The sequence below is a fragment of the Phaethon aethereus genome (genome assembly GCF_964289735.1).
Source record: "Phaethon aethereus genome assembly, chromosome: 8".
NCBI classification, from domain to species: Eukaryota; Metazoa; Chordata; class Aves; order Phaethontiformes; family Phaethontidae; genus Phaethon; species Phaethon aethereus.
This window is the reverse complement of record NC_138584.1, coordinates 22,942,636-22,956,023: the sequence shown is the minus strand read 5'-3', so window position 1 is coordinate 22,956,023 and position 13,388 is coordinate 22,942,636. Positions and strand designations below refer to the sequence as shown.

The following is a 13,388-nucleotide window of genomic DNA, read 5'->3' as shown; positions in this document are numbered from 1 at the left end:
AGTTGGCTTAAAGATCAGGAGGCAGAGCAGGACCCTAGTGCCAGATACAGTGTGGTACTGGGCAAAGAAGGTGGTAAAAATCTTGAAGAATAATCTCCCCTCAGCTAATCACAGGCCAAGGTGCTAATCAGCTGTGCAGTTCCCTTGGCAGCCCCTGACTCACTCAGGTTTGCCAGCACAAAGACAGGCTGGATGGGTCTGGTATAGCCCCACAACCTCAGATACCACACCTGTATCTGTGGCCCTGCTGGCTCTTGCTCAAATAAAGGCTCAAATACACTCCCTACAACTTGCACCAGCACAACTGAGCCTGGAAAAATGTATTTTTTCAAGTGCTGGGGAGTAAAGCTCTACCACATGTCTGCTGAGGCTCTGCTGCCTGCTTCCCTGCATGCAGCCTCAGCAGGAAGGGAAGGACAGGGATCAGGGCTGCATACTGGGTTGATGTGCTTTTGGAGGCTCTTGTGTGACATCCAAGCTGGCTGTGGCAATGTAAACAAACCTTTTGTTTTGTATCAGGCTTCATGCCACTGTCAGCCCCTTTCTGGCCCTTGAGGTGATGATAGCTGCATGTTTGTAGTCCCTGCCCCACCTTTTTTCCACTAGCATTTGGCTCCTAACTTCAATACTAAATTCACTGCAAAAATAGCTATTCTACCATAGCACTGTAAGAACAGGCACTGTTGGCTGCAGCACAGAGGCTATGTGGAGCAGAACAAGACTAACTACTGTGTGCAGGCACCACTACAGCTCAGATTGCCAAGAACAAGTCCCCAGACTGCTCCAGCACAAGTGATTGCTGCTGGTAGCTGCCTGCAGAGGCATAGTAAGGCCCCCTGGCCAAGAGACAGGACAAAGCAGAAGCTGGGGACACAAACAAGGCTTTCAATTGAGCCTTGCTCTTCCCCACCACAGCACACAGCAGTGGGACCTCTAGTTTAGAGGTGGTTCTGTGACAGGTGAGACAAGTCAGAGGTACTTCCTCCTAGCCCTGCTATAGGGCTAGAACCCTGGGAAGGGTCAGTTTTCAGGGATGGAGAGCTAGGAGGTCACCCAGGCTACAACTTCCCTCTGTGATGGAGCCAATGTACTTGTGGTCAGCATGAAGATGTGGCAGGGGACATACATACCTGCCTTTGCTGGGACAGATGCTGTTGTACAGCCTCCCTCTCCTAGGACTTCAGGGCTATGCTAGGCTCAGACTACCTGCAAACTGGTCCTGAAGAAGAGCTCCACCACTTGCCCAGATCCCAACCCTCAGGGAGGTGAGGCTTAGTTCTGTGAGCCATGGTCTTTTCCATGAGACTCCATAAAAAAGTCAAATTAGAGCAGTTTATTACATTTAAAATACTGTACAGTATATAAGCCAAATTCCCCACTCCCCACTACAGCCCTGTGCACTTATCGGATGCCCTGGTGAATGATGCTGCTTTTAGCACTGTTTGCCTTCTCTTTTTCCTTCTTCTTTATGGGGTCCATCTCAAAACAGCGCCAGAGCCGCAGTGTTTCATCAGCAGCTGCTGAGGCCACTGTTGCACCATCAGGGCTCATAGTTAGATTCAAGACTCTAGCAGTGTGACCTGAGGAAGAGGTGTGCAGTCAGGGCTATGCTGATCACCACATGCCCTGGTCCCTCTGGTTCTACCACAATGGTCAAGTTTGCTCCCATATGCCTCATGAGCCCCACCAGCTTGTATAGCTGTCCCCAAACCATACTGCAGCAACATGAATTCCTAGCCTAGGCATGCATTTGGAACAATGGTGTTTCTCCAGCAGCCCACAGGAGCTCCTCCCTCTAGCAGCATGTCCCTAGACACAGTTCTGCATCAGTGATGCTCCAGACTAGACCACCCATCAGCTCACACCAAGGATTATATCTGCCTTCAGTATCTAGCAGCCTTCCCTTTCCCAGGCAAAGGGCCCAGCCTACCTCGCAGTTCAGTGACCTTGGCCATCGTTGGATACTTCCATACAACCAGCTGATTCTGTGCAAAGCCATGGCCTGAAATGAACTCCTTGTAGTTTGTTGACCACAGGATAGAGCAGACCTGAGAAGAGGGAGTAACACAGGTAAGACTGTGCTGATGCTCACCATCCAGAGATGAGCATGATCCCCTCCCTTCCCATGCCTCTGGGCCTCAAGAGCCAGCAGCTCAGTATAGGTGTCCTGCCAGAAAGTGTTTGTCACCAAGTTGATGTTCATGCCTCACCTGGGAATGGGCATCAACAGCACTGAGGCAGGTGCCTGAACACACATTCCAGATGCGGATATGTCTGTCACTAGTCCCACCTCCAGTGGCTAGAACATTTGACTGCCACGGACACCATGCCACAGCCTGAGAGAAAAGAGTTAATTCTAAGACATGCAAGAGGCAACCTGTGCACAGGTAGTGCTGCATGTTTGCCTTGCACACAGACGTGTGCCCACACCTTGCCAACAGCAGCCCTGCACTCACCTTGACAGCACCCTGGTGCTGAGTGAAGGTCTGTACAGGAGCAAAGTCTCCACTGTCCCCCTGGGTACATGGCCAGATGTTCACCAGGTTGTCATTGCCACCACTGGCCAGGTAGCGGCCATCTAGAGACCACTTCAGTCCACACACCTCCTGTGTGTGGCCAGCAAGTGTGGCCACATGATGCTCAGCCACTCTGACATCGTGGTGGTGGATGTGGCCAGTCCGTGCCCCACTGCAGAGAGAAGGCTTACAGTGTCAGGCTGGCACATTTTCACTAAAATCCATTTTTGTGCTGTTGCAAGACTGCCATACCTGCCACTAGGTTTCAACCAGTGTTAACCAGCATCACTGGCCTGTTGGCATAAGCAAAGCAGCCACAGCAGCTCTTCATAACTTCAGCAAAGGGCAAGAGAGGAGAGACATCTTCTCCTCAGTCCCAACAAAACAGGCTGAGTAAGAATCCCAAGCCAGGAAAGAAACTCCTCTCTGCCACCCCTAACCTGAACCACTCACAGGTCTAGGATAGGAATCTGCAACAGCTAGACACTGCCCTTCACCCATCCCCACCCACTGCTTTACCTGGAGAGGATATAGCTGTTCCAGCTGAGGGACCCCACACGGGAAGAATGGCTGGTCATATTTCGGAGACGCTTCTGCTGCTGTATGTCCCATAGCTAGAGAGGCAGAGCAATAAGTTCTCCAGAGGATGAGGAAACCCAGCCCTGTTACTTTGCCCTAGGAACCTCACTGCACGGGCTCTGGCATTCAACCTTGTCAGTATGGGAACAGAGCTCAGTTTGTATCTCATGCCTACACAAAGGAAGGTAACTCCAGATGTCAGAAAATCCCAAAACCAAACTCTGCTTTGCTGTTGCAGTTGGTCACCGGTCATGGCTGGATGTGGACATTTCCACCCCACACCAGTCAAGACAAGTCCAAGTGCATTGCATCCTCCTTGTGCTAGCCAAGCCTTTGTCCCAAGGCCCCACAGCTCCAGCAATCCCTAGACAACACCTCTAATTTTACTCCTGCACTCACCTGGACCTCAGCATTACTTGTGCCAACAGCCAGATAGTTTCCTTCCTTAATCCATGACACTGAGGAAACATAATCATCTGGATGCTCCATCTGCAGCAGCTGGATAATCTCCCCAGAAGTGTGATTCCACAGGTAGACAGAGTTGTCCAGAGCCACTGCCAGAAAGTTCTGAGAGCTCCAGTCAATGAGATTCAGATCTGCAATTTGGAAGAGCAATGCAGGTCACTGCACGAACCTGGAGAGCCCTGCCCTTCACCAGTGCTAATGCCAGATCTTCCAGGTGTGTGCACACACACATGCAGGGAAGGGGCAGCCTTCTGGGTGTCACCATGCCCATCTAGCAGGGTCAGGTAGCCCTGATCCAAGTCACCTACATGGCACTCTGGATCACTGCTCCTATAAGGCTGCACAGGGACACTCCAGAAGTGGTCAGTGCCAGCCTGGGTGCATAAGATACTTGAATAGCCCAGTTAGAGCCTCAGACCACACCATCCTAGGAGCTGCACTCCAGCACAGAATGATCTCAGTGCTCAGCACTCAGCATTACAGCCTCCTTACAATAGTCATTGCGGATCTCTGGTGCATCCAGGATCCGGTCTGGCATCGACGGAATGTATCTGCCATTTTTCCTGCTGGATCCAGGTGTCATTTTCTGACTGTAGAGAACTTTCAAGTTATTCTGATAGCCTGTGTGCAGAGGAACAGATTTGTTAACTCAAGTTTCCCTTCCAGTGAAAATCAAGTCCCAAGAGAAGAGAGACACTCAGAACACAGTGTGCTAACATCACTGGCAGTATTAACTGCTGAACCAGGGTGAGCTCCGATCCCCTAATTCAAGGATCAAGTTTAACTGACAAGCATTTGGTTTTCTGTATCCCATTATGTTTAGTGACAGTTAAGCTACAAAGTGCACAGCAGAGAGTTTGAAGCTTTTGCAGACCTCAGGAAGGTTTGCCACCTGCAGTACAAGTCAGCAACTGGCAGTTTGTTTCAACTTCTGTAAATAAATTCACTGTAGCTGTTATGCAGCCCCTCAGCCTTGGGAACCCTGAGGAGGGATACTCAAGGGTGCACAGGAGCTCTGAGAAGCAGCCAACTGATCTCTCCTGTGTTCACACACAGAGCCTCTGTGTTGCTGTTCTCTTGCCCAGATCTCTCCAGCTGAGTCAACTCACACAGACCCTGTGTCATACCTTCTGGAGCATTCTGTGGCTTTCCACTGAGGCGGAGTATCTTTGCCTCTTCTATATCAAAGCCATTCAGATTCACTGCCCAGGCTTTCTGTTGCTCCTATAGAAACAAACCACCCTCAGCAAGATGCGTTTGAAAGACAAAGCCCATGCTGCACTTAAAAGTGCAGCTGACAGAGCATACACCTGAGTCCCCTGCTGCTAGAATCAGGTGTACAGCTGTGCTGTGGGAGCCGGCTACAGACAGGCAGCTAAAAGTAGTTTTTACCTCAGACACTGGCACACTGGCCTGCTCACATTTTCATACAGAAGAACGGCAAATTCAACATCTCATTGCCAGTGGGGAAAACCACAGCCGCAAGGGACCAATTGCTTCATAAACTTATATCAGAACACAGTGTACACATTCCAGAATAGCTCCACATGCAGACATTGTCCTAGAATAGCTACCACCAGCAGTTTCATTGTGTACAAGCTCACAGCTTTGTGTCTCTCTAGCCTGCTGTATTTTAAAGCCTCATTAGCTTTAAAGTTGAACTTTGCTACCAGGCTAGAGAGAGTGGAAGTAGAGGTGTAAGGCTGTATGCTCTTCCCTCTGCCTAGGGAAGCAGAGCAACTACACTTAGGCTCCAGTGAAGTAGCCGTATACCTGTTCTGTTCACAGGCTCTACAGCTTCCACCTCATCCCAGGCTCCTGAAGCCCAGAGCTGGAAGCAGTGATGGCTTGGGCTGTCAGCCCCACACACCCACTTGATAGAACTTACAGTTTGCTTCTCTGTAAAAGGCCAGGAAAGATGAGGTGTTTGGTAGCAATCATAACTTAGCAACATGCTCACCTTCTTGGTAGGAGACTCCTCAGTGGGGTCATTCTCTTTGGTTAGGAGGAAATTGGCCATCTCCATCTGCATAGTGCTCCGATTGGGAATGTAGCGATCCCCCCCGGCCTTTGTTGGGGTGCTCTGGATTTTGGATCCAGATTTACCTGCACTCACATGCATAAATATTGTCTTACAACTATTGAATAGCCTGTATTAGAGCTTTCAAGAGACAGCAAAGCTAGCACTTTCCTACATCACACCTACCAGACAGGCAGAACTTGGAGAGCTTATGCCATCCAGTCGTAACTAACTCATATTTCTGCCCCACCCCGTGTAATGGCACTAAGCTCTGGTTAGGGGCTGCCAGAAGACAACTGCTTGGGCCTAGTGCAACAATTCCACTGTTCACAGATAAGGGAAGGATGCAAAAATAGTTACAGTATGTAAAGCTGTCAGCAGACAGCGCTACCCACACTTGTACCAACACACAGCTGTGCCAGCAAGGCTCAGCTGCGGGGCCAGCAGCTCACCCAGCGCACAGAGCTCTGCCCACCTCGTGCTGGGGGGAAGATGGGCGACTCCTAGGAGCCAGGCAGCATAGCCCACCTCCTCCTGCCTGACCAGCAGGCCGGCTAGGGCAGCCAGGCACCGAGCCCAGCGCCCCATGGCTACAGGCAAGGAGCCCGGGCAAAGCTCCCCCCACCCAACCTACACTGCTCGTCGCCGCCACTCACCGGGTGTCCTGGACGGCGTCTTGCTGGAGCTGTGGGAGCGATTGACCGGCTTCATGGGCGACACGCCGCCGGCGGGGCTGGGCCCGGGGGCACCGCTCTCCTTGGCCTTGCGCTGCCACCGCGCGGGCGGCGCGTTAGGGATCGGCGTGTCCAGCTTCAGCAGCCCGTGCAGGTCCGCCTCGAACACGAACTGCGCCATGGCGCTGCGGGCGGACGGCGTCAACGGGGCCCTGCGCAGGGACGCGAGCCGGGGCGCGGCCCTGTTCCGCCGCACCCCCTCCGGCTGCGCCTCAGGGCCCTTCCCCACGACAGGACAAACCCCCCCGGCCGCGCCTCAGGGCCCCTTCCACCACAGCATAGACACCCCCCCCCCAGCCCCAGGCCACTCCTCAGGGGCCACTCCACCACAGTGCCGTGTGTCCCCCCCAGTAGCGCCTCAAGGTCCCCTTCGCCCTCAGGGTCTCTCATGAACCGCTTCGCCTCAGGGCGCTCCCTCGCCTTCCCCCCGCTACAGGCCGCCCCTCACCTCCGCTCTGCCGTGGAAGCTCGCGCAGCCCCACTCCGCGACAGCATTTAAACTCCGCGCGGCCGCTCCTCCCATTGGCCGCTTCAAACCCAACCGCCGCGCGCTGCCATGGCGACCACTGCGCGCGGCGCCGCGATTGGCTCGACCGCAGGGTGGGGCGGGGCTCTGCCCGCCGGGCGGCTGCGCGTGCCGCTAGCGGCCGGGTGGTGGGGAGCGGGGCGGGAGGGTAGTGCAGCTCCGCTGCCCTGCGGGCCCAGGGGCCGGCGAGCCGGGAAGGAGAGAGGAGGCTGGAGGCCGGGCGGTTGTGCGTCTCATTTATGTCAGGGTGGGGGCCGCGGCTCAGGGCGGCCCGCGCGGCTCCCAGCCGCTCATGAGCAGATAGGACTGGTTGGCGATGTCGGTGCTGGGCAGCCGGCCGGCAGCGTGCTCCGCCGGCGGCGCGCCCGCCTCCCCCCGCGGGCCGGGCAGCACCTCCAGCAGGCAGGGCAGGACAGCCTCCTCCGGCGGCTGCTTGTAGAAGGCGTTGGCCTGGGGGGGACACATAGAAGGGGCACGGTGGGGGCGGCCCTTGGAGCAGCCCCGGCGGGGGTTCAGCCGTGGTGGGCCCTGCCCCGGCCCCCTCACCTGGCCGTGCTTGCCGCTCTCGTGGAGGAAGCTGCCCAGGGCGCGGTGCAGGTCGGGGACGGGGGGCCAGAGCTTCTGCTTCACGTTGCTGGGTGCGGGGAAGGGTGTGTCGAAGGCAAACCCCGCTCCTGGGGTGCCCTGATGCCCCCCAGGCAGGGTGTACGGGCTTGCTGCTGGACCCCTCCCCCGCCCGCCGCCCCAGGCACAGCCCTTACCTGTAGAGGGAGGGGAAGGTGCACCGCAGCCCCAGGAGCACTCCTGTGAAGAGCAGCGGCACCACCGTAGCGCTCGGGATGACCCAGCCTGTGTTGGAGGAGGAGCGCTGGGACCGCAGCCCTCCCCAGACCCACACCACCGAGCCCTTCACAGCCCCGTCACTGCCTGGCGCTTCCCATCCCATTTCCAGCACCCTCGGCCTCCTGCCCTCAGCCGCGTGGCTCCTCTGGCCGTAGCCTCTTCTCCTGCCTTGCACCTTACCCACGTCAACCATGGCGTCAACCACAACAGGTTTGGACCAGGCGCTCCAGCTGCCCTGGTACCATGGCCCGCTGGGCTGGGCCCGCACCTGGGCATGGTAGCGTGCACCTGGCCGTAGGTCCAGGACTTCTTTCCTGGCTGCCCGTGGGACCTGCAGGACCTGTGGGGCAGAGCTGAGCTGGAGACAATGGCTACTGCTGGGCAGCTGAGGGGCAGTGCTGGGGTGCGGGTCAGCCCTGTCTGACCCCGTGCGGGCTATGTGCTGGCAGCAGAGGTGGGTAGGGCTGCTCAGGGGATCCCCAGCCGTGCTCTACCTTCCAGTCATGGCTGTTCTCCACAGCGTAGCGGACCTGGTAGTCCAGCTGCTCTGCTAGCATCTCCAGGGGTGGCAGCCACTGCAGGCTCAGCCGGCCCTGTGCCACTGTTGCCTGCACAAGCTGTGGGGCATCTGTGAGCACTGTTGGGGATGAGGACGTGTCACTGCCATGGGCCAGGGACCCTACCCTGCTCTGTCCCCTGGCAGCCAGGCATGGGTGAGGGCAGGGGCTGCAGCGGTGCTGGCACTCACCAGCCTGGTGCAGCCAGAAGGGCTCCTTGAAGTAGCTGAGTGTGGGTGGTGCGTGGGGACGGGTGACATTCACCAGGATAGAGATGGCGCTGCCAGCCCTGGGCTGGAAGGTGCAGGCGTGGGTGCCCTGCACCCCCACGCTTGCCTCCTCGCACTGCTGCCATGTGTCTTCCCTGAGCAGGGAGCGGGGAGCCAGTCAGCCCCACCGTGGTGGCCCTGCTCCCCTTGCCTGCTGCCAGCCCTGCTCTGGAGCCACCCCGTCCCTGCAGCCAGTGCTGCCTCACTCCTCCGGCCCTTGCCAAGGACAGCCAGTGCTGCCCGTAGTCAGAGGGGCAGCATGACTGGGGCGGCAGTGAGGAGGTGTGAGGTCGATGGTGGTAGAGCAGGGCAGGGCAACAGTCCCAGTGGCATGGTGCAGGACATGGGACACAGAGTAGGGCCAGCAGTCCCTGAGATGTGCCGCCTCTCGGCTTGAGCCTTGTGTCCCTGCCATGCCCCTTACCTTGTGCCAGCCCTGCTCGGAGGTGGCCGGTAGAAGAGCTGGTGGGAGCCGTGGGGTTCTGTGGGGTCCCAGCTCCACTCGCAGCGCACGTACTGCAGGTCAGGGGTGCTACAGAATAGCCTGATGTCTCCTGGGCAGGTGAGAGCCAGGGCACGGAGGGGGCTGCTTCCCCCTGGGCCCTGTAAAACCTGGGTGCTGCACCTGGCCTACCCCAGGACTCCCACCCCTCACAGCCCCAGGTGTGCCCACCAGCACCCCAGCAGTGGGGAAGGCTGCTCACCGGAGGAGCGGGGCGTCTCCGCAGCCACTGCCTGTGACCAGGGCCCCCACACGCCATCCATGGAAGTGCCGTCGGGCTTGCTGCGCACTTGGATGTGGTACTTCACCCCCGGCTGCAGGTCCCGGAGGACCACCCAGGTGTTGGCCTGGACCAGCCCCTGCAGGAGAGGGACCAGGCTGGGGAGCAGCTGCGGCCCCTGAATCCCCCTGCCTGTCCCTGGCCCCTCTATGTACCTGCCCCGCTCCCAGGGAGGCTGTGGCTGCGCCGGCCATGGGTGTGTGGGTGCTGACAGCTGGCTGGCTGGAGGGGTCCCCGGGGTGCTGTCCGCCGGGGTCCAACGCGGTGCTGCAGGGCATCTCTGGGGACCTGGCAGGGCAGCACCGCACCTCATAGAGGAAGAAGTTCAGGTAGTCAGCGAGCGGTGGCTGCCACGACACATAGAGCTGCCCCGCAGCCCCAGCCCAGCGGGCCGTGATGTTTGCCGGGGGGGCAATGAGACCTGTGGGGAAGGTGCAATGGCGTTTGCCCTCCTGCAGCAGCCCCTGTCCGGGTACCCTCATGTCCTTCTGAGGAACACCTGGCGGTCCCCCCAGGATTACTTCTGTGCCCAGGGTGCTGCCAGCCCCCCGCAGACGGCACAGGGGCAGGGAGAAGGGCAGGGGATCCAGGCCTGGGGACTGCCCTGGTGTCACACAGGTATTGCCTGGTGGGATGGACTCACCCACTGCGTCCACGCTGAGCTCTCGCCAGTACTTGGTCTGGTTGGTGGTGGCATCCAGGACGCGGAGGTGGAGCTGGGCGAAGAGCCGCACATTCTGACTGGGGAAGACACAGACGTGCCGTGTCCTGCCGGCCCCACAGTGCCACGTGGAGACTGCGCACGCTGTGGGCACATCCCTGAGGAATGGAGAGTGGGGTCCTGCAGCACCCCATGCCTCCTGCCTGGAGCCAGGCTGGAGGAGAGGGGATCTGGGGCATGGAACCAAGATCCTGGTGTCACTAGCTCCTTCTCTGTGCCCCCATGCACTGCAGGGCACCATCCCCATGGGACTGAGGGACAGCCATGGTCCCAGCCCTGTCACAGGGTGTGTGGTGGCTGCTATGTATCTCCCATCGGCTCTCCAACCATCTCTCCTTGCAGCTGGGAGCCACTGGGATGGCACGGAAAGCTGCGGCACCCTGACCCCGCTGCTCTCTGTGCTGGCAAGGGGGAGGCTGGCTGTCCCCACTGCCTCCTACCTGCTGTACCAGTAGTAGAAGTGGCATGTCCTGCTCGCCGCCTCCTCCTCCTCCTCATCCCAGAAGCAGGTGAGGTCCTCGAAGGAGCGGGAGAAGCAGAGGATGTCTTCAGGCACCCCTGCCAGCAGTGCAGCGTCTGGGAGGAGCATGGGCATGAAGAAGCCCCTGGGCACAAACCCGTTTCTGTCCCACCTGCATCCCCCCACCCTGTGCCTGCTGGCCAGCTTGCCTCTGAGGCCAGTCCATGCAGGCACCTGGGGCAGCGTGGGCATGCACGTGGACGTGGCTGTGGCACGGATGACCTCTGCCAGCTTGGCGTGGAGGGGAGGGACACAGCATGTGTGCTGGCTGCTGGCTCACAGCAGGGTCCTGGCTGGCGGCAGGGCTCCCCACCAGCCAGCCCCACTGCTCCTGCCTCCTCGGCACGCGGGGTCCTTCGGGACAAACAAACATCCCAAAATAGCCTTGTGGTCAGAGGGGGGCTTGGGGCCTGGCCCCAGCGATCGGGGGAAGCACCCCTGCCCTGCTCATGCCGGAAGGTGCACGGAAGCTAGATAAGGAGGAGTAGAGTCCCGGGGAGAGGGAAAGGGCCTCGGGGTGGCGTGGGGGTATGCAGTCCTGAGCAGGGGGAGGATGCTTGAACCCTGGCCCAGGGACTGCTTGGGGGCTGTGGGTTTCTCTGCCCCACTTAGGAAGACACCCTCCCTGTTGTGGGTATGAACTGGGATGAACTGAGCATCACACCCTGCAGGATCTCCATTCCAAGCACTGGTGGCTTTTCTGGCACATGGGGGCCTGTCCCCATTGTCAGGGAAAAGGGGACATCCCCAAGATGCAGATATGTGAAGCAGAGGGGTGTCCTCACTGCCCCCAGCATTGCTCCAGCATTCCCTTCTCCCCCACTACCTCTGCCCTGGGACCTGCTCCATGCCTCCTCCTCCTCCTCCTCCTCCTCCTGGGATGTGCCCCCTTCTCCTGGGGTTGCCCCCAGCTGCAGGACCCCACAACAAGTCTGCCAGTGCCCAGCGCTGCTGCATGTGCTGAGTGCATACGTTCTCTGCTATGTACCCTCTGTGCTGCCAGTTGAGCCCACCCTGGTCAAAGAATAAGGGACAGTCCTCAGATGTTCTTGCCACCTTCTTGGTGTCCCCTTGCTCTCCCTGTCCCTTCCCTTGCCATGACCCTCCCAGCCCTGTTCCTCCTTTCCCAGCCCTGTGTTGCCTTCCTCCCCCAGCCCACGTCCCCTCCTCACAGCCCATAGCCTCCCCACCTGCTCTTCCCCTTTTGCACCCTGTTGCCCCCACCCCAGGCCTCAAGCTGGCTCTGTGACTCTCCCAGCTCCCAGCACCAGGGGATGAGGTGGCCAGGTCCCAGCAGCCCAGTGGCACAGGGACCCATGGCATCGGTGGGAGGCCACGCTGACCCCGTGGGTTACCAGAGCAGCTTTGCTGGGTGCAGGCCGTTTCCTAGGAAGAGCGGCCGCACAGCTCTGCAGCCCTCATCAGCCACGCTCGGGCAGCGCACTGCCAAGCTGGCATGTCGCAGAGGCTGTTGGCAGAGGGAAGATGAGCCCAGCCTCGTCCTTCCTCCCACTGCCCCTATGGAGGTGACACAAATGTGCTGCTGAGCCTGCTGAAGCTGGAGAACTGGGGTGGGGCTGGAGAGGCAAGCAGGAGATTTTGTTCAGTTAATGCTTTTTATGGTATTATAGAAAGCGTTAAAAGGGCTAAGGAGGGGCTCAAAGAAAGTGTGGACAGGCCTGAAATGAAAAAGCTGGGAAGTGGCTCTGCCAGGCGCAAGGAGCCAGGCTGGGGCCAGCTACCGGCTGAACCAAGGATGCTCAGCGGGGCAGTAAGATCACGGCAAGGCTGGCGTGGGAGCATCGGGATTAGCTTGGCAGTGCCACTGTGCTACTCGCAGTGCAGAGCCGTGCCGTCAGATGCTAGCTTGAATTTTGCTCAGGCCCTCGTCATCGTAACTCCAAGAACTTTTGATGAGCGGGGAGCCCCTCTGCTACCTGCATGGGACTGGGAGCCCCAGGCTGCCATCCCAAAGGGGCACTCAGGGGCTGCCCCATCCTGCCTGCAGAGAACAGGGACATCCCTTTGCTCTGGGCACCCCAGAGTGTCCCACGGGTGAGAAGAGAGGCTCCATTGTCCAACCTGAACATCCCCCCTCCCCCGCTTCTGGCATCCCTCCTCCCCAACCCTGCAAATTTTGGCTTCTGGTGGGTGCTAGCTGCCCACACCTGGCATGCCAGCTCCCCTCTGGTCCATCCTTTGGGGGAGAAAATGGCCCCAAGGACCTTACCTTGGGATGTCACCGGCTGGGGGGCCGACGCTGGGCTGTGGAGGCTGAGCAGAATGGCAGGGAGCAGCGAGAGCAGCCAGCCTCGGCGCAGGCAGGCTGCCATCCCGCACTCCGTGTGCCGGGGCTGCGCGTGCCGTGCTCAGCCCTTCCCAGTGCCCCGGCAGCTGCTGCAGCTCCTCTGAGTGATACCTTTATCTGGGAAGTGGTGGCTGTGCAGCTCAGGAAGCCTGGCTGGAGGCTCCCCCCTTCCCCATTGCCGGCACTTCCCCGTGCCCGAAACCACCATGCCGCGGCCCCCCTGCCGCCAGCTGCAGTGCCAAGAGAGACTGCTCCTATCAGATAGGCGGCACGTCCTGCCCTTGTGGCTACCGGCACGCCGGGAGGCTGGAGTAGGAAGAAAAACAACCCCTGAGAAACCAGGGAGGCCCCTGTGCCGGGCAGGCAGGGCAGGGCAGGGCAGGGTGCCGGGGGCTGCGGGAGCATGGGGCACGGGGCGGCTGCTCTGGCTCCGTCCCGCCCTGTGCTGCCTGGCACTGGTGCGCGCTGGGTCTGCTCTGCACGGCCCGGTGACACCATCCCCGTGGCTGTGCTGGGAGGAGAGCTGCCGGCACGGGGGGAATTGGCAG

General features: G+C 59.2%; 2 protein-coding genes across 2 annotated transcripts; both read right to left on the bottom strand.

Annotated features, from left to right (window-relative positions):
* Positions 1-1,401: 1,401 nt before the first annotated feature.
* CDC20 (cell division cycle 20) lies at positions 1,402-6,665 on the bottom strand (the record flags this gene model as incomplete). Its single annotated transcript, XM_082003311.1, has 10 exons — positions 6,237-6,665; positions 5,521-5,666; positions 4,688-4,784; positions 4,053-4,181; positions 3,495-3,691; positions 3,036-3,130; positions 2,457-2,688; positions 2,211-2,336; positions 1,931-2,048; positions 1,402-1,580 (listed from the first exon to the last, which is right to left on the bottom strand). Exons 1-10 carry the CDS (start codon positions 6,433-6,435, stop codon positions 1,402-1,404), a joined length of 1,518 nt encoding a protein of 505 aa, XP_081859437.1. The 5' UTR covers positions 6,436-6,665.
* A 193-nt stretch (positions 6,666-6,858) lies between these two features.
* Positions 6,859-12,880, bottom strand: MPL (MPL proto-oncogene, thrombopoietin receptor). Its single transcript, XM_082003146.1, has 12 exons — positions 12,763-12,880; positions 10,453-10,588; positions 9,935-10,110; positions 9,447-9,712; positions 9,214-9,370; positions 8,934-9,063; positions 8,432-8,604; positions 8,178-8,320; positions 7,864-8,023; positions 7,602-7,689; positions 7,387-7,474; positions 6,859-7,290 (listed from the first exon to the last, which is right to left on the bottom strand). The coding sequence occupies exons 1-12, from the start codon at positions 12,863-12,865 to the stop codon at positions 7,102-7,104; spliced, it is 1,809 nt and encodes a 602-aa protein (XP_081859272.1). The 5' UTR covers positions 12,866-12,880; the 3' UTR covers positions 6,859-7,101.
* Positions 12,881-13,388: the final 508 nt, after the last annotated feature.